The 22982-nt window shown below is 40.1% G+C and overlaps 1 protein-coding gene across 1 annotated transcript; it reads right to left on the bottom strand.

Moving 5' to 3' along the window:
* Window positions 1–3801: 3801 nt before the first annotated feature.
* CRIF (growth arrest and DNA damage-inducible proteins-interacting protein CRIF) lies at window positions 3802–7664 on the bottom strand. Its single transcript, XM_085958723.1, has 3 exons — window positions 7278–7664; window positions 5267–5502; window positions 3802–4749 (listed from the first exon to the last, which is right to left on the bottom strand). Exons 1-3 carry the CDS (start codon window positions 7582–7584, stop codon window positions 4546–4548), a joined length of 747 nt encoding a protein of 248 aa, XP_085814849.1. The 5' UTR covers window positions 7585–7664; the 3' UTR covers window positions 3802–4545.
* Window positions 7665–22982: the final 15318 nt, after the last annotated feature.

Consider the following 22982-nt stretch of genomic DNA (forward strand, 5'->3'; position numbering starts at 1 on the left):
TAGGTGATGCTATATGGGCTCCTTTGATATGTTCATGTATTACTAATTATTGTTATTATATAATTATTTCTTGGCAGCTATTAAAATATTGATTTTATGAGCCACACCGTGCACTGTGCACTTTTATATCGGTGGTTAGTACAAAGATTATTTTCCTTGGTGTTGTGATATATTATTGACTGAAGTTTGACATTGATTTTATATTAATTTTAAATATTAGGAGATAGATCTTTTACGATGTGTCCATTAACTGTTACATTAATATGCAAATCTATGACAAATAATGACATGCGCAAAATAAGATAATGTACTTATTTAATACTAGATGATAGTGTATTTTATAAAGCATATATTTTAATCAATAAATTATTTTTGAATAAGAATACTGTTTTTATTTATGATTATACATTGGTAGTGGAACGATTCAAAATCCTCCGCAGCGACCAACACATGCCAGCAAATACACAATATCGTCGGTACTCTGTAAAAAGGGCGAATTAATCAAAATGCTACTTTACAGGAGGATTTTTAACTTTTATTTATTAATTGCATACCTGTAGAATTCAGTTTCTGCCAAACTATTTTTACTTCACGGCATGGATTTGTTCCGCGGCACACCAAATAAAAATGCCTTAAAAACGGAAATGTATCTTATTAATATGAATAAAGGAAATCATAGTATAGGTAACATTTTTTTTTAATATTTCAATGTTTTATCAATATATATTATGTAATAATTTTATTAGTGAAATGATGCATTGATTTTTAGAAAGAATTCTGTCAAAACGTGGCTCTAAATTAGATAAACAAACACAAAACTCTTCATCTACCATCTGTAACCGATGTCGTTTTTTTTATTTCATTTCCACGAGCGCTTAAAAATCAAATTCGCAAAGATACGACGATCCAAACGACAACAGAGATTTAATGTCTGTTATAGCCGTCGAGGATATTGACTCCAAAGCGATATCCAAAATGCTGACAACTCTAGCTCAGAAAATGAGGCTTTGTAAACAGGGTCGTTTTTTAGATTCATTAAAATTTTCTCCTGTTAGTGTCAGGTGTGTAATGTCAAATCTTGCGAATGGATTGATTACCCATTGGTACATTATTTGACAATCAAGTGATGGAAAATGATGCAGAAAGGAGTTCTAGAGGAGGAGATTAATGTCCTGCATTTCTGGCAAAATTTTTAATTTGTTTGAGGAAGCGTCTACACCTGAGAAGCAATCAACTTGTCAGTATTTAACTGTTATGGTACACTTGTCTAAGTTGTCAGCGAAAATTTTTAATTTTCCTGTAATTGTAATATTTTCATTCACTCCTTGCAGAGTTAAATTTAAAACGTTTAATTTCTCAAAAAGGTCATTAAGAAATGTTACTTCCAGCCACTAAATTGTCGTGAAGAAAATCATATCCCATATTCTCAGCATCGATTCTTTGCGATAGTACTTTAATCGTGATAATACTTTTCCTTTTGAGAGCCAACGTTCTTCAGAATGAAGCAGCAAACACTTAAAATCAGAATCCATATTTTCACTCAGTTAAAGTGAAGTGGCAAATATTTATTTGAATATGTAGATGTTGAATTTATTTAAAATTGAAGAAAATTTTAATATATAGCGCGGCACACAGTTTGGCAGACACTCCTGTAGATGATTATTAATCTCTAATAAGTTTTTTAATAAAGCTTAGAAAGAATACTGTCTTTATAATATAATATTTTAAAAGTCCTGATACCAGATGAAAGTCTCCCACAGGAGACTACCTCAAAGGGCGGACCGAACCATCAACTTTCCCAAAATACCACAGCCTACGTCCACTCTTCGCGGTTATCGCAACCCTCGGCCGAGCAAAGCCCGCCTCAACCGGAAATTCAAATTCGTTAGAATCCCGCCAAAACAGACGCGGCCTACCGATAGCGCCGCCACCGGTCAATTTGTCGGTATAACAGGGAGGTTCGCGACCGAGAGCGGGATGACGCCGAATCTGACGGTTGAACACGCGCGAAAAGCTCCTTCTTCGATTGGCCGCCGGACAGCGAGCATCGTCTCTGCTCGCCTCGGACGCGAAGCCAAGATACATATCCCGCCAAAAGGACCGCGTCGGCAGACTTCTCAAGCATCTCCAGGAAATAAAGGACCACATCGGCAGCACGCCAAGCCACAAGCCCCGATCCTATCTCCCATCGGACATCGAGCATCGCCTCGGATGCCAAGCATCAGCAGCTAGGACGCAAAGAAGCCACGCTTGCAGCCCGCCAATTACCGACCGACCGCCATGACAATAACATGTTACAACGACTTACAATAAACCAGCCTTGACCAAATACCCCGTGCGTTTCTGTCTCCCACCCCCGCTTTGACCTTGACGTTATCACGGCCTGCTATCTCTGCTTCACACGCGGAAGGCCGGTGATAGTCCTAATATGTCACATTCGCTTTTTATCCGTAACACAAGTGGATATCTGTATATATCTGTATATCCGTAACACAAGTGGAAGTGGATATCCTTACGATTATCATTTTTATGTACTTTCCTGTGGAGATATAAATTCGCCGTTTTTACACAACAAAGCTAGTGAGGTACACAATGTTTTCTCATTAAAATCTCAGTTTCGCCAAAATGGTTGATTCACCCTTTTTACAAAACACCAACGATATATTATTATGGTTAGAACCTTAGTTTTTGTATAATATTGTTACTTTCTGATTTTCATTACATCTGCGTGGAAAAAAATTTCATTGGAATGATTTCTTTTTGAGTGCAAGCATAGTTTTTGTAATTTTACAATTAATATCCAATTACTTGAAATAAATGTGTCTTTGTAAATTGTAAAAAAGAAAAACTGTCTCTAATATGAAATCCATATGCAAGTTCACTCTGGTATTTCCACTCACTCACATGATATAGGTGCAGCGAGGGTAAATTTGGCGAAGAATACAGTCATTGAAGGACACTAGTCATAGAAAATGAGTCACTTAAATATGAATGAAAGTCTTTGCGTTACATTTCATGTCTAGTTCTGAGGGTTCATGTCGAATGTTCATGAAGAATAAAATTTTTCATCAACACGATTTCACGAAAAACACGCTGACTTGCTCCGTCTTCAGAGCGTTTACAAATAACGTTGACTGGATTGAAATGTAGGTTTTTAGCCATGACATGAATCGTCACACATAAAGTTGGGTTACAAGGCGTGTCTAAGAGCCTCCGCACACAGCCACTGAACGCGGCCATTGCTCGGCCACGCGTTCAGCTGCGGTCCAATTTTTCTATGTGTTTCAATGAACGCTCCGCACACTAGGTGCTTGAGTGGACGCATTCGGTCCACTAGCTGTAGCAGACGCCGGTGCTCGCTGCTAGTGGCCAACGTTAGTGGTCGAGCACCTGTGCACACTAGGCAGAAATGCCAGCGATTTTCAGTCTACCTCTAAGAGTTGAAAGGCGAGTGCGTGTGTTGTGAGTGTATATGTACTGTGTACTCGAAAATTCAGATATGAAAATTTTTATTGCCAATGTTCAAGATCGTCCGGCCATCTGGGATGTCGGTTCGGTTAGGTCGGATAATGGAAAAAAGACAGCAGCATTGAAAGAACTATGTATGAAATTCCTTACGAATTTTGAGGAGAAAGATACAATTTTCCATTTTGACGCACGTCCACCTTTGTCAATTGTTTCCGAATGAACTCAGATAGTGGCCGTCACCGGTGGCTCGACCCAGGCGTTTGTGGCCGCCATTAGTGGCTCGACCCGACCCGAAAGGACAGTCGTCCACAAGCTTTGAAATAAAACACGTATAGTAAAGATTATATATATATTATTCTACTGCCAAAAAAGAAGAAAATAGATAGGTTAGGTTAGGTGTCGAAGGGCTCTTCAGACGAAGCCAGGAAATGGAAAATACTTTTCTCTGCAAAACAGTGTTGCCTAAAGAAAAATTGGGCCTCATGCCTATAGTGTTAAATATATCTGTGAGTATGACATAGGAGTCTGAGGTAATAAGTACAAAATTAAATTATTTACCTACATTATTCTTTAATAGATCTACAACAGGAAGTACAATAAAATATTTTAACACGCCATGTACTATGTAGTACACATATTTCTAAATGATACAATGATGCATGTATGCATGATGATTCATAATATAAATATATGTATGTATGTGTATGTATTTAACTTTGAAAATGATAATCTATATTTTAGATAATTGTTCATGGGATTGGAAAACTTGGAAAAAACACTCAAAAAGTACTTTGAATATAAAACTTCTAAAAAATAACCAGTGAAATTGGCCAATAAGTAGGTTTGAAAAGAAATCATGTTCAAGTTGGGCCAAAAAGCTAACAGACGATGGTAAGTAACATTTGTGTCTGATAAAATGAATTAAAAGATATTTTGGAAGAATTCTGTATACTGTCAGTGGATATTAAAATATGTATCTAGATGGCATTAGTTCATTTATGACAACTTTAGTGTAAATAATGTAGATATTCATTTTGAAAGTTAATGTAACGACGTGGTGAATCCTCTATAAAATGATTATGATTCTGTGGACACTTCGGCGTTCTTCTGTTGTAGTTTGGCCATCATCTGAGCTTCTCTTTGCGCTTTCTTTGCCACTTTGTCTGCCTTCTTCTGTTCCTTCTCCCTTTGTGCCAGCATCTCTTGGAAGCGTTCATCTCTCGGATCCACCGTGAATCCAAAATGTCTTCTGACTTCTTCAACCAGTCTGTCTTTTTTGGCCTATAAATATAACACACAATATGTATATTTTAATGGTTTTTTTAACTTACATAAATAATATATGAAGCAATGACATTTAAAATCATACAATATAATATCCAGGAAATGACTTTGTCAAATAGAAAAATACTGATTTAAGGAATATTTATGAAGGTAATGTTGTACGATTTTGTGTTGAGAAACATGGTAAATATTATGTAAGTTAGATTTGAAAAATGGATTTAGTCGGTTTTGATTGTAAGGTATAGATTTAACTACATGTTTTTGGTCTTGGCTTCGATTGTCTGTAGAGATTCAGCTATACATATTTTGAAATGAAGGCTGATGTTTGAGGCTGGAAATCATGTTGCTTTTAATGTGTATTTGACCCAGTTCAAGGACTTAATGAGTTGGGCCAATGACCAATTATTCCTCGCAAAAGTCTGTTAATATACCGTTTAGGTGTTTACTTATTTTTACTATCTTATCGGTCTACGGTTGGAGCGGATATGGGAATAAAAATAAATACAACAATAACCTTAGCTTTCTCCGCATCAGATCTTTTTTTCTCAATTTTCATGTGCAGTTCTGTCTTCCACTGTTCTAACTTTAACAATTTCTTGTCAATGTCTCTTTCACGCGCGGCGATAACTTCTTGGGCATCCAATCGTTTTTGTTTTGCTTTCTCAACCATTTCTTGTAGTGTTTGATTTTCTAAAAGTTTTTCATAGCCTACCTTCTCGCTCATTTCATCTTGATCCATCCAACAAATACCTAAAAACACATTAAATTGTTTGTTTAGTATGTGAAAATATGTCAAAATAACAGACATTAATGCATGATGTGGCACCCCGACAAGACCGCTCGGACATTGTCGCCAAACCATGCACCCATACCAGTGCTTGTCAATACCGCTCAGACAAATCCGCCTAGACAAAACTGCCCACAAAAAATACAGAAATATATAAAACAATATTGCTTTTTTGGTTTTTCGAATCGCGTATCGATAGAAATTTACACACATCAGTATAATTTGAGATTTAATCAGTCGCAGCTGTTATAGATCCACCAGTATAAGTTTTCCGCTGAGTGATGGCGCCATATTCGACCATGTCCGATCCTAATAAGATCATATGGGCCTCAGAGTGGAAGTTTGTATTAAGACGATACATCAGTGAAACGGCAAATAATTTTCAACTATAGGCGCGACGAAATTTTGGACTCGCTGGCATTTGGAGAGCGAACGTCGAGGTGTGAATACGTCAATTTGTTTCGTGATGGCGACGGGGGTATTAATTCTTAAATCGTGTAAAGATGACTAAAAAAGTTATTCATTTACTTGAAAAAGAAAACATGTCAATGAATATATTATTATTGTTACTAATAGAACAATAAACAGAACATTAAATGGACGGATGTTGGATTTATATGACAAATTATATTTCGTTCGGCATGCGTCATTTGCACCCGTGACCCGCAATCCGCGCATCGCCTAGCCACGATCTTTTTAGACCATGCCTCAACTGAGGTATAGCCTTAACAGATTTTGTTTTTATGATAAATGGATGTCAGCCACTTGTTCAACCTATTAGGTCCATGTAATGAGCTTAGTTCGAACACTTGACGATTTATGATGGTATATCTATAGTAGAGTAATAACTTAAAATCAACAGCTTGTAACACTTAGTTAATACCTTTGTATGGTAGTATATCTTATTTAGAATATTTAAGAAGGTTACCACACAATTTTTGAATTTAATTTTAAATTTATATTTTTTTTATATATTTATTCGTATGTTTTTTTTATTTGTGTATCTAAAATATATTATGTAAAAATAAAAATTGTCTCATTTCTAAATTGTTTTGGCGACAATGTCTGGGCGGTAATGTCCGGGCAGTTTTGGTTCGGGCGGTTTTCTTGAGACTAAAATGCAGTACTTAAATTTAAGCAATTTCTATTTTGTTATTGTGTCAAACAATTTTCTGCGGTTGCGCGGCCAACATCAAAGCAATCCACATTAGCAAGTGGTTGTGTCAAAATTTATCACATTTGTCGCAGCCTTAACAGTGTAATTGGTAGCACGCTCGCCTATCAACCAAAAGGTTGGTGGCTAAAGGACGACCAGTGTTTCTTTTCACTTCGAAAGGGTATTCTTCATAATACACACCGTTTTTGAAATGATAAATGTTTAAAACAAAGTATGCTACTACATGTTTACTATGTTCTAATTCTTTTTAAATAGTAAAAAAATAATGAATCGTGTCGTTTTCACCGGTAATAAGTTTGCATATTGTCTAAACTTGCCTAAAAAGTTCACTAATCTATACTCCTATTAAAGTTCAGGTTTGTTTTTATGCCACAGAGACTCATGAGTGTAGTTAAACCTGTATATTCAATAAACTATTGAATAGGCATTATCGATATTTTGTTGCAAGCAAAAGTTCTAAGCAGCTTAATACTAAATACTTATTTCAATTGTAAACCTCTATTCGTTTTATTGAAATACGTAAAGCACGTTTATATTGCAATATCAAGCATTATGTTGTACCTGGGTCTACGTTGCTCCTTAACCCATAAGTCCCTAGTACTTTTCTATTGTATCTGGCCGTATGATGTACCCAGTTACGGGCTTCATCGTAAGGTTTCCGTCCGTTCATATGATTGAAATGGGCCTTGGACAATCCGGATTTGTTCCTCATTCTTTCGATTTCTTCTTCCCTCTCTTGACTGTTTTCTTCGCTTACGAGAGAATCTGCATCCAAATCCGTGGCTGCAAGTTCAGTGGCGAATGATCTTATAGAAGATAACACGCGAGCAGTGGCATTGGAAAGGTAGCAAGGATTGAATCGCAGCATTTTTTTATTTGAATTTTATACTTTTTCCAAAAACGAAAGAATATTATTAGTCCATAACATAACCTCAAATTTTACAGAATGTCACTTTCATAGCGGCTAGCAGTGCTGCCAACCATAATATAATAATTTTACCAAAATTATAGTATTTGGGGATAAAATATAGTACGCGTTTTCATCTGTTGAAAATGAAAATTTTCCCAATTTTTCATAGTCAGCTTGTTTTTTTTTAGGAGAAATATTTCGCCGCGGGCCGCAGGTTCCCAATTTTTCATAGTCGGCTCAGGAAAAATATTTCACCGCGGGCCGCAGGTTCCCTATTTTTCATGGTCAGCTCATTTTTTTTTAGGAGAAGAAAATTTCGTCGCGGGCCGCAGATTTCCAAATTTTTGAAGACCACTCGATTGCGAAATTATAGTACTTTTATATTAAATTATAATACGATATTCAAAATTATAGTATTTTGGGCGTACTACACCTATTTTATATCGTACATAGTACGCGAACCAAAATTATAGTACAAATACTATAATTATAGTACGGTTGGCAACACTGATTATAGTATTTGAATGAAACCAATCAAAACAAACCATAGCAATACACGTACAAATTGTATGGGTAGAAAGTAATGCTTCAAATACACTCTATGACGATCGGTCACATAATATATTATGTCGAAAAACCCGTTTCTTATGTTGGCGTCCCGTGTCACAGAGTGTAAATACGATGTCATAGACTGTCACATACATGTCAAACGATCTATGACAGCCTCTATGTCATAGATTTTCGGCTCAGTGTGAACACCTCCGTAATTTTGTGTGACACTAGTTCCATGTCTGTGACATATTCTATGCCAACATGTTGTCATATATTATTGTTTATGTGTCATAGATCACGCGGGAAGTGTTTTTTTCCGTCTTTGATTTCAAAAATTTTCCATACAAAATCATAATCTTCAAGTCTAGTGGCTCCATGCGTAGTAGATCTACCACCCCAAAGTCACCCCCTGAGGTTAAATGCCTAAGGCCTACCGCGCATGGACGATTACATAACCGGCCGGTAGCATTCGGACAATCGTTGGTTTGCTCGCGCATGATCCAAATTATTACCGGCCAGTATGTTTGAGCGCGCATGGCGTGATATAGATCTGAGATAGCGCGCACTGAAGATATGCTTCCGCACCGAAAAATGGGGGACGCAATATAAGAAACGTCAAAATGGATTTTTTTAGAGCTTATATTATATAATATATAGAGGTTTTGTATAGATTATCAAACTGTTTTAAAATGTGGGTGTATATATTATTAATTTATGAAGAAAGAAACTGAAAAAATGGGACTGGTACGCGCATGCAAAGCCAATAGGTACGCATCGATGAACTGTCAAGTCAAATGTGGCGGTTCGATGTATGCGTGCGCTACATACGACCGCGTCACTTGCGCGTGCATGTATGACTGCACTCTCGGCCGGCCATGACTTGTCATGTGCGGGCTCTCATTTAAAAGCATTGCCAATGGGACCCCGGCCGGTTCGAATCGGTGTAAAATTTTGTGTCTGAACACAGATTTTCAATTCGGCCGTTCGCTCGATCGTCCATGCGCGGGGTTGCATTGCAATACGATGGTTACAACTCCTCGATTGTTGACCGTACGATAAGAAATCGTTCATACGCGGTAAGCCTAACGACTTGTAAAAATTTCACTCGAAAAATTATAAATACTTACCTGAACGTGACGGATTTTTTAAGATAAATACCTCTTCAGTACTTAATCATTTGGAGATGCAAAAGTTTTAGTTTTGAACAGCGGTTCTTCAACGGAAGCCCTGAATTTTTTTTTTGAACTTTTATTTTATTGGCAATCGGTTTCCAAAGCTTCTTCGTGACGGCTCCGTGCGCTTTGTAATAATAATTGTATAATATCGGCGACAGCTTTGTTTGAATTAAGTATGTGAACTTTGATAAATTGTGAACAATTGTGAACTTGGACCTTGACTTGACTTTGTGTAACTAAATAATAATTAATTCTGTGTATCAATAAACAACCCTTTGACTATAATTAAACTAAAACTTGTTAATCAAGTGTGAATGTGGAAAATATAAGGACTTAATTTATTTTAGACGAGTTTCGTCTGAATCCCCTTCATGAATACTCCAATCCAAGAGACCACTGCCTGCTCTCCTACATCGATGAACCTCCACTACCACCCTCAGAGCTAGCTGAGGGAATCTGAGGTACCCACCCGGAATAGACGATTTTACGCATATGGGTGTCTTTTTTTTATAATCGACTCAACCTTAATAGTTGGCATTATAATATGATATGGACAGGAACCAAATAGTTAAATAAATAGATTTAAAATCTCACTAACAAGCCTACTGATTTATTTCGTTTAAAATTATTATCTGTTTGACGTTTACGAAGGCGTACCAACCATAAAGTTTGCTAAACGTCATGTTGGTAGTATTTATCAGTGGCAAATATGTGACACAATAGATTTTACGGCATCGTGTGTAAACGGATTGGCACATGCGGGTGTCATAGAATCTATGCCCACGCCTCTGTCATAGATTTTTTTTGACATATATTGGCTTTTTGGCATAGATATGATCATAGACATTAAAACGCTCTTGTCACATATGTGCCCAATCGTCATATAGTCTATACCGGAAACGTTTTGAGATTTGACGTTTGGTTCACTGTTCCATTGAAAACCAAACCAATCTCAGATCGTCAGAAATGGTTTGTACCTATGAACATTATAATATTTTAGGATTAAGAAAAATTTAGATGATAAGCATTATTTGGCATTTATATGTCGTGAGATGTTCATATTAGTATTTTAGAGATTTACGCCATAGGAGTTCACTTGAATTAGGTATATTATAGCTTAATAATCAATACCTATCTATTATTCATAAGTAGCCATGTGCGAACAAGAAACCGCTTTTGGTCTTCCCAAAACCCAGCCATATTTTCTATGCAAAGAGTTTGATGTAATATCGTTACCTATATTATCGTGTCAGACCAACAATTTATTTTCATTTTATTTATATTTTGTAACGGAGATTCTAAACTACAAACTATGTTAAATCAATCCGAAATGATCAGGTTTTATATTATCTAACGACTTTTATCAATTTATGTTCATTTGTCGCATTTATCATATTGTTTAGTTTAGTTAGTTGTTTAGTTAGTTGAGTTTAGTTCGAAACGTTGAGCGAGTAGGACGTACATTGTGTTGTACCGCGCCTCGTTAGTGAACCATTACCATTACCAATTAATAGTGCCAATATAAAGCCCATATTCCATTGGCAGATTGCGTCTGGCCCGATCGTCTGCCACGACTGTCAAACTCTATTCTCTATGGTTTTCAAGGATCGTGAGCGATCCGGTCGAAAGTGGAAAATTTTCTATTATCCGTCGTGCGATCCTTTCATTATCAAGCGAAGATTGCCGAAAGCGTACGAAAATAGCCGAATATGCGCCTGAGTCATGCAAACGGTCGTTCATTTCATTCTACTGGTCGATTTCAACTGAACAACTACAATAATTAGTCTTTGGATTATTCGATTTCGATATTCGAATTATTACTCAATTGGTTTGGAGATTCAAGCTCGCCCAGTTATTCATGATGTAAATTAACAATAAGTATACAAACTTTCTATAAATGTCAAACGGCCGCATAAATTTTAACAGATCTGATGCTCGCTAGGTTTGACAGCTGACAGCTCAGTTTTGTTGACGTAAAATTGCGCGGGAATGCGTTCAGTGTAGCCACCAATCTAAGAAATATCTAGTTTTCACTCAACCTATATTTTTAATAATAGCAACACTAGTATTATTTTAACCAATCAAATCAAGGACCAACGAGATTGAATCGTTGCGTGTAATTGCAAATAGCTAGCGACGACGGTTGGCGTCGATCGTTGGATCGGGTTGGGTCTGTGCGTCTGCCAATGGAATATGGCCTTTACTGTTAAAAACTAATGACAACTGAATAACTTTAAAGCTAAAATATATATCACAGTGTAAATATCAAGAAAAACTACTTACGTGCTAGTGTAATTAAGTAATCAGTGTTAATCTGCAATTATGGGCTAGTGAAATAAAATATTGGCTCATTAAGTGTCGATAATTTAATACTTAATGACCAGTAGCAGTCAAACAGGGGTTATCAACTTCACTGAGAAAGATCTCATACTCGATTACGCATAAAAAAAATGAGTGACGCCGAATTGAAGAAGCGGCGTTTTCTACAACGCCGACTCATAAATAGCGACGCCCGGGATGACTCCTCTTCTTCGAGGGAAGACTCACCATTCACCCCCAGTACGCTTCTTAAGAGAATACCAACTCATTCACAAGCAAATAGTACCAAGATATGTTCAAAAATAAATTCCACTGAACTGCTGAATCAAGCAAATGGGCTGTTCATTTCCATCAAGGATGCACTGGCTGCCCAATCAGCTAGAAATCTAAAGGAACAAAAAACAATAATCCTAGACAAGGAGAAGAGACTGAACTGTCAAGCCGGACGTGTTTTTGCAATGCTATTATTTCGCTTTCGTTATCTTCAATTTCGACCCTGCTATTCACAAGTTTTTGATCCCGTTTCTTCACTAATACCTTTGCCTACCCTTGGAATCCGATTTATGAAACTTTTGTGTGTTTTCCCCTTGGACTTTCCCGGGAATTGTGACTTTTTCCTTGCCAATGTTTTGTGAATGTTTTGTGAATGTTTTTGAATAATTTTATTGCTCCCGTTTACCTAATTATCTTAACAATAATATTTATTGTGCAATAAATTGTGTTGTGAGTGAGTAACGTGTGACGAGTGTTACCTAGCGCCATGGTCAACCACAAAGGGGACCCCATGCAAATGGAAGGAATGTCCACTAGGAAGCGGAAGTCGGACGTGGCTGAGGGTATTGGTGACCCCAAGCAGCCCCCCAAGGTCAAGGATAAAAGGCCTGATAAAGAAAAAGAGAAAGACAAGCAGAGCGCTTCCACTTCAAAGGGCAAGGGCGTTAAGTCAAGGGCCGGTTCAGCCTCAGAATCTTGCGAGGAGATCAGTCCCGTGGCTTTGAGTATTCTCAGGAGAGTGCATCCAGAGCGACGATTGCCATCAAGAGGGCGCTTGCCACCCTCGAGAAGGACAGTCGTATTGCCAGAGCAATCGTGAACGCAGTAGCCGCGGAGCTTGAGATGGCAATCACTGAAACGTGGGCCATGGCAATAGAGCTGGAGGCGCACAAGGCAATTGTGAAGGATCGTGCCTCCTTAACGAGAGCCATCATCCAGGCTCCTTCTAATGCTCCTCCCAGGGGTCTTTGGAGTGACGTAACCGGTAGAGAGGCTCAACCAACTAGAGCCTCCGAATGGCCACCAGTTCCTCCGAAAACTGTCGCCAGGCCGGGGGTGATGTTTTATCCGACTAAGGAGGGTCAACAATCGACTGCCACAAAGGAAGCGGTCATGAAAACTATAGTGCCTGAAACTTTGGGAGTGCACATAACCGGGGTACGTAAGATCCGGGGAGGCGGGATCATCGTGCATCCCAAAAGTGACGACGAGGCGAAGCGGCTCATGGCTGCCCTTGGGCTGATTGAGGCCGGCTTAAAGGCCCAAGTCGCGGGGAGAAAGCTTCCCCGCGTCAAAAATTTTAATGTACCCATTGAGACGACAGAAGAGCAGCTCAAGGAGGCAATCATAAACAATACCCAGGAGGCGTCTGGCCTTGCATCTGAGGGTTACGCTGGAACAAAACTGAGCCACAAGGCGGGACCAAAGACCGAACGTTGTCATATGATAATGTCGATCCCGGGAAAGACTCGAGAGGCGCTGCTTAATGATGGCAGACTTTTCATGGGGTGGAATTCGTTCCCTGTGCGTGACTTTTGCGGAGTTTTCAAGTGTGCAAAGTGCCACTTATACGGACACATAGCGAAAGGTTGCAACGCTAAGGTTACAACGTGCGGCCACTGCACTAGAGAAGGGCATGACAGCGCAGACTGCCCAACCGCTGACGAACCGGGCAAGTGCCCTGCGTGCACGCGCTACAAGAAACCGAACGGCCACTTGGCCACCGATCCCGACTGTCCCGCGCGCCTACACGCTATTGAGGAGGAAAGAAGCCGCACTGATTACTGTCCGCAATGATCTCCTTCGCTCAGATCAACGTGGGCAGAGGTCGAGCTACATCTGCCGAGCTGCTTGAGGTTTCTCGGGATCAAAATACGGACATAATTATGATACAAGAGCCATACACCTTTGGTCCCAATCGGGGCCTAAGCGGTGGTCATATCATACAAGCTACCCCGAAATCTCTAGCTTGCATATTTGTAATTGACACCGCACTGACTGTGTTGCATCTCTCGCATCTATCCAATGAGCTCTTCACGGTGGCGGAGATTGCTAATAACAGGGAGCTCTCCATTATAGTTATATCTGCGTATTTTCAGTACAGTTATTCTACCCTGTATTGCACAAAACAACTGGAGAAAATCTTATATGCTTGCAGAGGCAAGCAGAAAATTGTTGGGGCGGACGTTAACGTCCAGTCCTTGCTCTGGGCCCCCTCTGGGCCCAGACCTAACAAGGACAGTCCTGAGCCACTCGAGGAGCTCTTGGCCGCCTTTGATTTGACAGTGCTAAATGACCCTGACCGGCCACTTTCTCCACCAGAAATGGTGAGTCACATATTGATGTCACTCTGACATCCAGTGGCGTTGCCAGACGCGCCGTGGACTGGCAGGTCCACATGGACGCGGTGGCTAGCGATCACCGTCTAATCACATTTTTGTTCAGAGTTGCGGGAGATGCGGCCACATTGAGCCAAACCGAGAACGTACTGCTTCCCAGGCGTTTTCGGACGAGCGGTGTCAATTGGGATGCTTTTGACGTCAAAATCGGTGGACTGGCCTCTGCTATGTCGGCTGACGATCTCCACCAAAGAGCCAATGACTTGACTGCGTTCATTACTCAAACTGCGGAGTCCACGCTGGGTAGAACCTCTCTGAGGCCACCCAACCTTGCGCCATGGTAGATACCAAAATTGACGTCTTTGAGAAGGACCATGAGACTTGCCCAAAGAAAATTGCAAAGAGCTAGAAGATCTCAGAACAACTTACCCAGAAATGACGAACCTACGGAGATTGCTTATAAATCCGCAAGGGCAAAATCCAAAAAGAGTTAAATAAAGCCAAGAAAAAGCACTGGCGGGATTTTGTCTCTGAAATGGGGGGCTATGATCCATGGGGACCGCCTTTCCGCGTAATAAAACTGGGCTCAAGGTCTGGTAAAGTCATGGCGGCTATGCGGCGCCCCGATGGCACCTTTGCGATGGACAGCGCAGAGTCTGCATCCATACTGCTGGAAGCTCTAATTCCACAGGACATACCTACGGCACATGAGGATGACAGAACCTGTCAACTAAGACTATCTGCAATCTTGCCGTTGGAGACTCAGCATTCTCTTGAGCTTACCCAGTCTGAGGTGGGATTAATTTTTGATGGGATCAGCAATGTGATTGCCAGAAGGGCGTGGCTTCGAGCGCCTCATGAGATAGCCGGGCTGTATGCTGACTGCATGAGCAGGGGCATAATCCCGGACTGTTGGAAGAAGGGTCTCCTTAGGATTATACCTAAGTTGAGCACACGACCACCGCATGACCCAAAAGCGTACCGTCCAATCGTGCCTTTGACACCGCATGGTGGCCATTAATTCTGTCTAAGCTTCGGCTCCGACAGATCCCGGGGGACCTCTTTGCCCTAGTGCAAAGCTATTTTAATAAAAGGGAAGTTATATACGACTCTAGCACTGAATTGATTTACAGGGAGACCACCATGGAGTGTCCGCAGGGTTCCATGCTTGGCCCCTTGCTATGGAATATACTTTTTGACGATGTTTTGACGTTACCTCTGCCACCAGGCTGCGCGCTCGTCGCGTACGCTGACGACCTTCTTTTACTAGTTGGCTCGTCGAGCCGTCCGACACTCGAGCGCGTAGCTAAGGACGCATTATCGAGAATCCTAAACTGGGGTAAGCTAAATAAGCTTGCATTTGCACCTGGCAAAACGGAAGCTATCCTCAAGGGCAGCTCAAGGATAAACATAAATAAACGATCACCCGCAGTGCGTTTTGGCGACTCTGCTAGTCAAAAGCAGACTTTTTTGAAGCATGCCAAAGTAATTGTGGCTAAGGCCAACTCAGCCTATCAGAAGGTTGCTCGCCTGGCGGGCAACAATTGGGGCCTAAAGTCTCGTGCCCTGAGAATCGCCTACGAGGCTATATTCATGGGCATCGCTGGCTATGCCTCCAGCGTGTGGCACACCAAAGCCTCGCTGACAATTGTGAAGAGGGCTCTGCTTAGCAGACAGAGGGCTGCTCTGATTGGCCTTAATAAGGCCTATAGGACCACATATACGGATGCCCTGGCGGTCCTTGCGGGGGTCTTTCCCCTCGACTTGCACGTTCAAATTAGAGGATCGATCACTCTCCTTATGAGGAGGATCAATACAACTCTCGCCGGTGTCCCTCTGACACCGCCAACGAAAGTGGAGGGCGTGAGCTACAGAAAGACTGTATCTGAGCTGGTCTACAAGACCGCATATGCGGCATGGCAGGCGAGATGGGTGGCCTCCCCTAAGGGCCGCCAGACTTTCCTATACTTTCCAGATGTCTCGGTGAGACACATGACGAGGAGACTGGTGCCGACCCACTGGACTAGTCAATTCATGACTGGCCATGGAAACTTTGCGGCCAAACTGCAGGGGTTTGGTTTGGCAGGACATGGGTCGGGTTGCTCATGTGGACACGACCAGCAGGACGCAGAGCACGTCCTGTGGGACTGTCCACTTATGGGCCCCGAACGAGCGGAGTTGTTTGCCCGGGTCCGACCCCATTCGGGCCCAATAGGACACGCGGACATGGTGGCAACCGAGGCCAATTTTGCGGCCTTTACTTAATTCGCCAGAGCGTATGGGAAGCGGGACACTCTCGACTCTCCTTGCGACTCTTCAAATTAAAGTCACTCTGATAGTTGCCATATAAATTAACATCATGCATTCGCACTTCGGTGCAAGGTTGCATCACCAGTCCCGTGCGGCTCTGCTCGGGACAAAATGAGGGCTTAAATGCTTTGATCTGGCACACGTAAGGGTTATATTAGCCGGCCGCGTATGACGTGGCTGCATATACATAACGGGAGCGGAGGTGGGAGTTTTACACACCAATCCCAGACAAGGTGGACACACTGATGCATTTGTTTGCCGCAACAGTTGCCGAATCATCAGAAAATTCAGCATCTGGTAGAATTCTAGCACAACAGATTTCCACGAGTGAAGGAACTGTTCGTCAAGCAATGGAACTCATAAAAATGAAAGCCTTGAAAGGTTTCACTTCATCGTTTGCTGGTGCTGTAAAACAAACAACAATTCCACTACCGATATCCCGTCTAGGCGCTGTAGCACGTCCAACTAAGCCTGCAGTACTGGTTTTCCCGACAAATGACCAAATAAAAGATTCCGCATCAACAAAGGCCATCATACAAGAAGCGATAAATCCCAAAGAGTTAGGAGTGAAAATTACCGGCGTACGATTGGTAAAGAATCGTGGGGTCGTAATAAACACTGCCACAGAGTCCGACTCAGAACGCCTAGCAGCCACACCAGCAGCCCGATTTCCTCACTATCGTCTCGTGTGGCACCAGACGACATGACGTAATTGTGACGTCAGCCAATACATGCCACCCGCTCGAGCGTGTATTGGCTGACGTCACAATTACGTCATGTCGTCTGGGGCCACACGAGACGATAGTTAGGAAATCGGGCCCCTGGTTTCAAATCAAACAAACTGGAAGCAAAAATCCCACCCAAAAGACTGCCACGTATAATCGTTTACGATGTACCCCGGGAAGTTGAGGACGTAGACTTCCTACAAGATATTTATCAATCAATCCGCGAAATACAATTATCTGCCGAAGTGTTCCCAAAAACAACCATCCGTAGTCATCTTGCTGGACCTCGAGAAGGCCCAACATGTCACCGAGTATTTTATGTCCAACCAGCGGTAAGGCACTTATTAATAGAACAAGTTCGGTGCTATTTTGATTGGTCGTCACACAGAGTGCGTGATATTACCGGTATAACATTGTGCACACAGTGTTGCATGTATGGGCATCCGAGCAAATTTTGTAAAGAGCCTCAAGTTTGTTCCCACTGTGCAATACAGGGTCACATTTCTACCGAGTGTCCACAGTCTAATAAAACACCAACATGTGCAACTTGTACACGCTACGGGAAGCCCGATAGTCACAAGAGAGGGGAAAAAATATGCCATGCACAAGAAGCATATTTAAAAAGGTCTCTCAACTCAATCGATTATGGCTGCTAAAATAAAATTAATACACGCCAATATCGGTTATAGTCAGATAGCAACAGTCCAACAATGGATATCAGACCAAAGGAACTTCTTGGAATAATACGGCAGACAAAATTACTTTTCTTCAACAAAATCTTCAGCGATGCCACTCAGCAATGGACCACGTCATAGCTCATGCTAAACACTATGATATATTACTTCTTCAAGAGCCTTACATCGGAAATACGGGCAAAGTAACACCTCCACATAACCTCCGCCTTCTTTGGAGAAGCGTCATATCCGACTGGTGCAATGAATTTGCATCCTTGATAACTGGAACTTTGCAGTTAACGATTGGATCAATTTATATACCACCACCATCCTCAATATCGGCAACACTCTAAAAAATTGAAAAAATAGGAAAAGATAAGGGCGAATAGGTATATAATAGGAGGAGATTTCAATGCAAAAAGCAGCTGGTGGGGGAGCCCGAAAAATGACAAAAGAGGCGAAGAGGTTATCAGTTGCCTAGCCAGTATTGGGTGGCACGTATGTAATGAAGGATCAGTTCCAACTTACAGCACGTGGCGGAACGAGAAACATTTGAAATCTCATATCGATATCACTATCTCTTCACTAAACACAACACAGAAAATTTCTAACTGGACCAACACAATCCCATCTCAGAACACAATTCAATCACCTTTACTTGGAACAATACAATTGGCGTAATCTCACCCATGACCGACTCAACACGCGATTTTATTACAAATGAAAAAACCGACTGGAGAAAAATAACTGAATTGATAAGGGAAAACATGGCCGAGCTTAACATAGATAAACAGTACCTTGAAAACATACATACAACTCTTGAACTCGACACTGCAGTGGAAATGATCACCTCGGCAATCTCTATCGCATGTCATAAAATACTCCCACAAAAAACGCAACATGAAATCAGGAAAAATCCAATCTGGTGGAACGCTGAATTAACAAAAATGAAAAGAATAACTCTTAGATCAAAACGGAAATTACAGAACTCAAGTGACATCATGCGCCCACAAAATCTCACTGACTACATTGACAAAAGAGAAGCATATAAAACGGCCATTGAGGAACCAAAAATTAAAAGTGCCAAATTATTTTATGAATCTCAGACGCCAATGACAGCATAGTACAAAATAACAAAAAAAAACGAATGCCAGCAACATACAATCGATACACCGACCACAGAGGGAGTAAATAACTCAACCGCAAAAGACTCTGCAAAAGCCCTAATGAAAAAATTCTTCCCGTACGATGATCCAACAGATACACCGATACAACAACACATCAGATACACATCGGACAATCATATTCCGGGCGGAGAGGATGATATCCAATTCACACTCACTGAGATTCTATCTGTTTTACAGAACACGACTCCAAAAAAGTCACCCGGACACGACAACCTCACATTAGATATCTGCCAAAATTTCTCAAAAAACTTCCCAGAAGAAATTTTACTGCTATACAATAAATGTCTAACACTCGTTCACTTCCCGAAATCCTGGAAAATAGCGATCATTAAGGCCGTTCCTAAATCTGGAAAAGATGCTATGGACACAAAATCATACAGGCCTCTCGACCTCCTCCCCGTTTTCGGAAAAGTGCTAGAAAAACTAGCACTTCAGAGAGTGCACTGGCATCTTACAAAAAACAACAAATTGAACACTAAACCATTTGGCTTTACTCCTCAGACATCAACATAGCACGCACTAAACAAAGCCGTACATATAATCTCAACGCATCTCGAATTGAAAGAATCACTTAATATGGCAATTTCCTTAGTGCTCGGCCGTAGTGAATTGGCGGGCGCGGCGCGGCGGCGTCTTGCGAAACTCAAACGTATAACCGTATGTATTTTGCCCCAAAAAAGACACTGTCTACGAACATTTCACACACGGTTATACGTTTGAGTTGCGCAAGACGCCGCCGCGCCGCCCCCGCGCGACCACTACGTTCTTGCACTTAGATATTCAAGGTGCATTTGATAATGCATGGTTGCCACACATAAAAAAACGCCCTTACAACTACTAACTTGTACAAACTGTTCAGCAGTTATCTACAAGATAGGGAAGTAAAACTAAAGTATGCAGGCGAAGAAATACAACAAGACCAAACCCAAGGTTGCATTCAAGGCTCAATTTGTGGTCCAACACTATGGAATATCGTTTTAGACAGTCTATTAACAATACTTTTACCCCACAATACACACATACAAGCCTTTGCTGACGATGTGTTAATATTGATAGCAGCAAAAGACACCGACGAACTGGAATTAAAAACCAATAGCGTGCTTCAAAAAGTAAACTCGTGGGGAGAAAGCCGCAAAACTAACCTTCTCAGATATTAACGGCCCACGTGCTCGTCGAAGGTCAAAATTGAGTTTTTATTGTATTTTCAAACCATGATCCTGGACACTCTTTAAACGTTGTAGATAATCTATTTATATAATTTTGAAGCCTTATTATCCTTTATAGTTATTTTAAACATTTGATGACTGCATAAAGTATTTTTGTTACATAAAATAGTATTCTTTTAAACCTCTCGCTCTAATGTTTTAGAATATAGTCATATTTCGGTACATAACTGTGCAGTGGTGTTAAGATTTTTTACGTTTATTAATTTTTAAACGCATTTATGAAACCATTAGTTTAATTTATTACGAGATAATTTTTGTAAAATATTCACGATAAAAAATTATATTGATAATCTCTGTGATCCCAAATTTGACAAGAATTAGGCATTTTATTATTCAAAAAATCGGCAAGATTAACACATTTAAAAATGATTCTAAAGATACTTATTATAAGCTATGTCTTTGACCATTCAAGTGTGATAAACATCTTATGAATAATGATTGCTTTATAATAATTATTGACCTAAGAATAAGGTAGTGTTTTTTTGAAATACGCCATTTCTTTTGTCATTCCCCAGTGGTTAAGCTACAACATACGGCCGTAGCCATAAATTGACAAACTATAATTGAAGTAGGGAGTAAAATGATATTGACGCGCGTATTTAGTAAACTAAATTATATTCAAATATTTGCAAATATAGAACGATTTAAGGATCGTAACCATAATATTTATGTTGATAATCAATTTGTATTCAATATCAGCCTATTTCCAATGAATTTATGAGATTTAAATAAAAAAATCTATTTTTTATCAATCCTGCAAATCTCAGTTACCTACTACATTTTTCCGCGTATTCCTACTGTTTTTTTTCCTGTGTCGAATTTTGTGAACTGGTCGGCGTCCCAAAAACCAATTAAATCTTGTGTTTTTATGACATTTTTATGAGTTTCACGTATCGGGTTGAACTGTCATTACACAATGCAATATGAATGGCAAACTAAGATCGATATTGGTGCGTTCACCACGAGCGCACGATTTCGATGACTGTGCAGTGAGTACATGCTTATGGTATAAATTTACATTGATTAAATTGCGATAAACCAGTGATGACTTATGAATAGCATTGTTGCACATTGAGTGATGTTTAGGAAAAGCAGTGCAGCGCACATGCATGGTGTTAGAGGACCCGCCGCTGATCCACACACCCACTAGTAAGGGAGATTTTAACACTATCAACACAGCTTCGAATGATAGGAACAAACCCTAAATTCTTCTGGATAAGAAGTCACACAGGGATAGCCGAAAACGAGGAAGCTGATAAATACGCTAAACAAGCCACTACAGATAAAAGACCTTCAACCTATACATACTTCCCTCTAAGTTACGCAAAACAAAAACTAAACGAAGTCACAATAGAGTTATGGAACCACAGATACACAACATCCGCCACAGGATCAATAACACAGAAATTTATTCCAAACATAAACAACTCTGCCATCACTCTTGCTAGGAACATAAAAATATCACACGAACTCACACAAATACTCACAGGCTACGGAGCGGTGCGAGCTTATCTAAAAAGATTTAAATTGAGGGATGATGACTGTTGTCCATGTGACGGCAACACAATATCACAAACTGTGTGGCATGTCATTAACGACTGCCCTATACTAGCAAGGGAGCGATGGACTCTCAGGACTCGGTGTAGACAGCATAATCATGAAATTGACCTCCTAAAGTCTTACGAAGTACTAAGCAATAGAACAACACAAAAACACTAGGACACAAAATATTTAATCCTGGCCAAAAAGAAAATTAAAGATATAAATGGAGAAACCTTATTAACCCCACATCAATGCAACTAACCCACCCAACCACCTTGTACGAAAAAGCAAGGGCATGGGGATTAAAAAAAATCATATTGTCAACATGAAAACAATTAAACAAGTGCGCGATTAAGAAAAGCTTTGGGCAAAAGTAATTTTTAAAAACCTTTGTCATACCGATAAATCTTATAAATGGCTACCTATTCATTAAGCATTATTTATATTATGTATATTTAAAATAAATAAATACGACAATTAATTATTGTGCTATTGTACTACTACGACTAATGTAATATTAAACTAGTATTTTGTTCTATAACTTTTGTCCGTACTATGTACGATAATACTAAAAAAGCATAGGTACCTAGTACCCTGAAAATACTAAAAAAGGACCTCAGAAATTCTCAAATATTGGTAGGTATAAATTACAATAGGATGACATCGCGTACCTACTATAATTTTTGCCGAAATAAAATTTCTTGGGTCTCGTACTTTATTCGGTAGCAAAAAATGGCAGCACGTCTATTAAATAGACAACTATGTCTGTGGTTGTTTTAAATCAGTGCTGCCAACCGTACTATAATTATAGTATTTGTACTATAATTTTGGTCCGCGTACTATGTACGATATAAAATAGGTATAGTATGCCCAAAATACTATAATTTTGAATATCGTACTATAATTTAATATAAAAGAACTATATTTCGGATTTGCCATTTCGCAATCGAGTGGTCTTCGAAAATTTGGAATGGAAATCTGCGGCCCGCGGCGAAATATTCCTCCTAAAAAAAACAAGCCGACTATGAAAAATT

This window comes from Rhyacophila brunnea, unplaced genomic scaffold, assembly GCF_057557595.1.
Source record: "Rhyacophila brunnea isolate RB1 unplaced genomic scaffold, BYU_Rbru_1.0 scaffold_8, whole genome shotgun sequence".
NCBI classification, from domain to species: domain Eukaryota; kingdom Metazoa; phylum Arthropoda; class Insecta; order Trichoptera; family Rhyacophilidae; genus Rhyacophila; species Rhyacophila brunnea.

What these genes read in the sequence shown, in the direction of transcription:
- CRIF (XM_085958723.1), bottom strand. Translation starts at nt 7,584, where the DNA reads ATGCTGCGATTCAATCCTTGCTACCTTTCCAATGCCACTGCTCGCGTG. An exon ending in AAGGAGCAACGTAGACCCAG is followed by an intron (nt 5,503 to 7,277) that starts GTACAACATAAT and finishes ATGTGTTTTTAG; the next exon opens with GTATTTGTTGGATGGATCAA. An exon ending in CTGATGCGGAGAAAGCTAAG is followed by an intron (nt 4,750 to 5,266) that starts GTTATTGTTGTA and finishes TTATATTTATAG; the next exon opens with GCCAAAAAAGACAGACTGGT.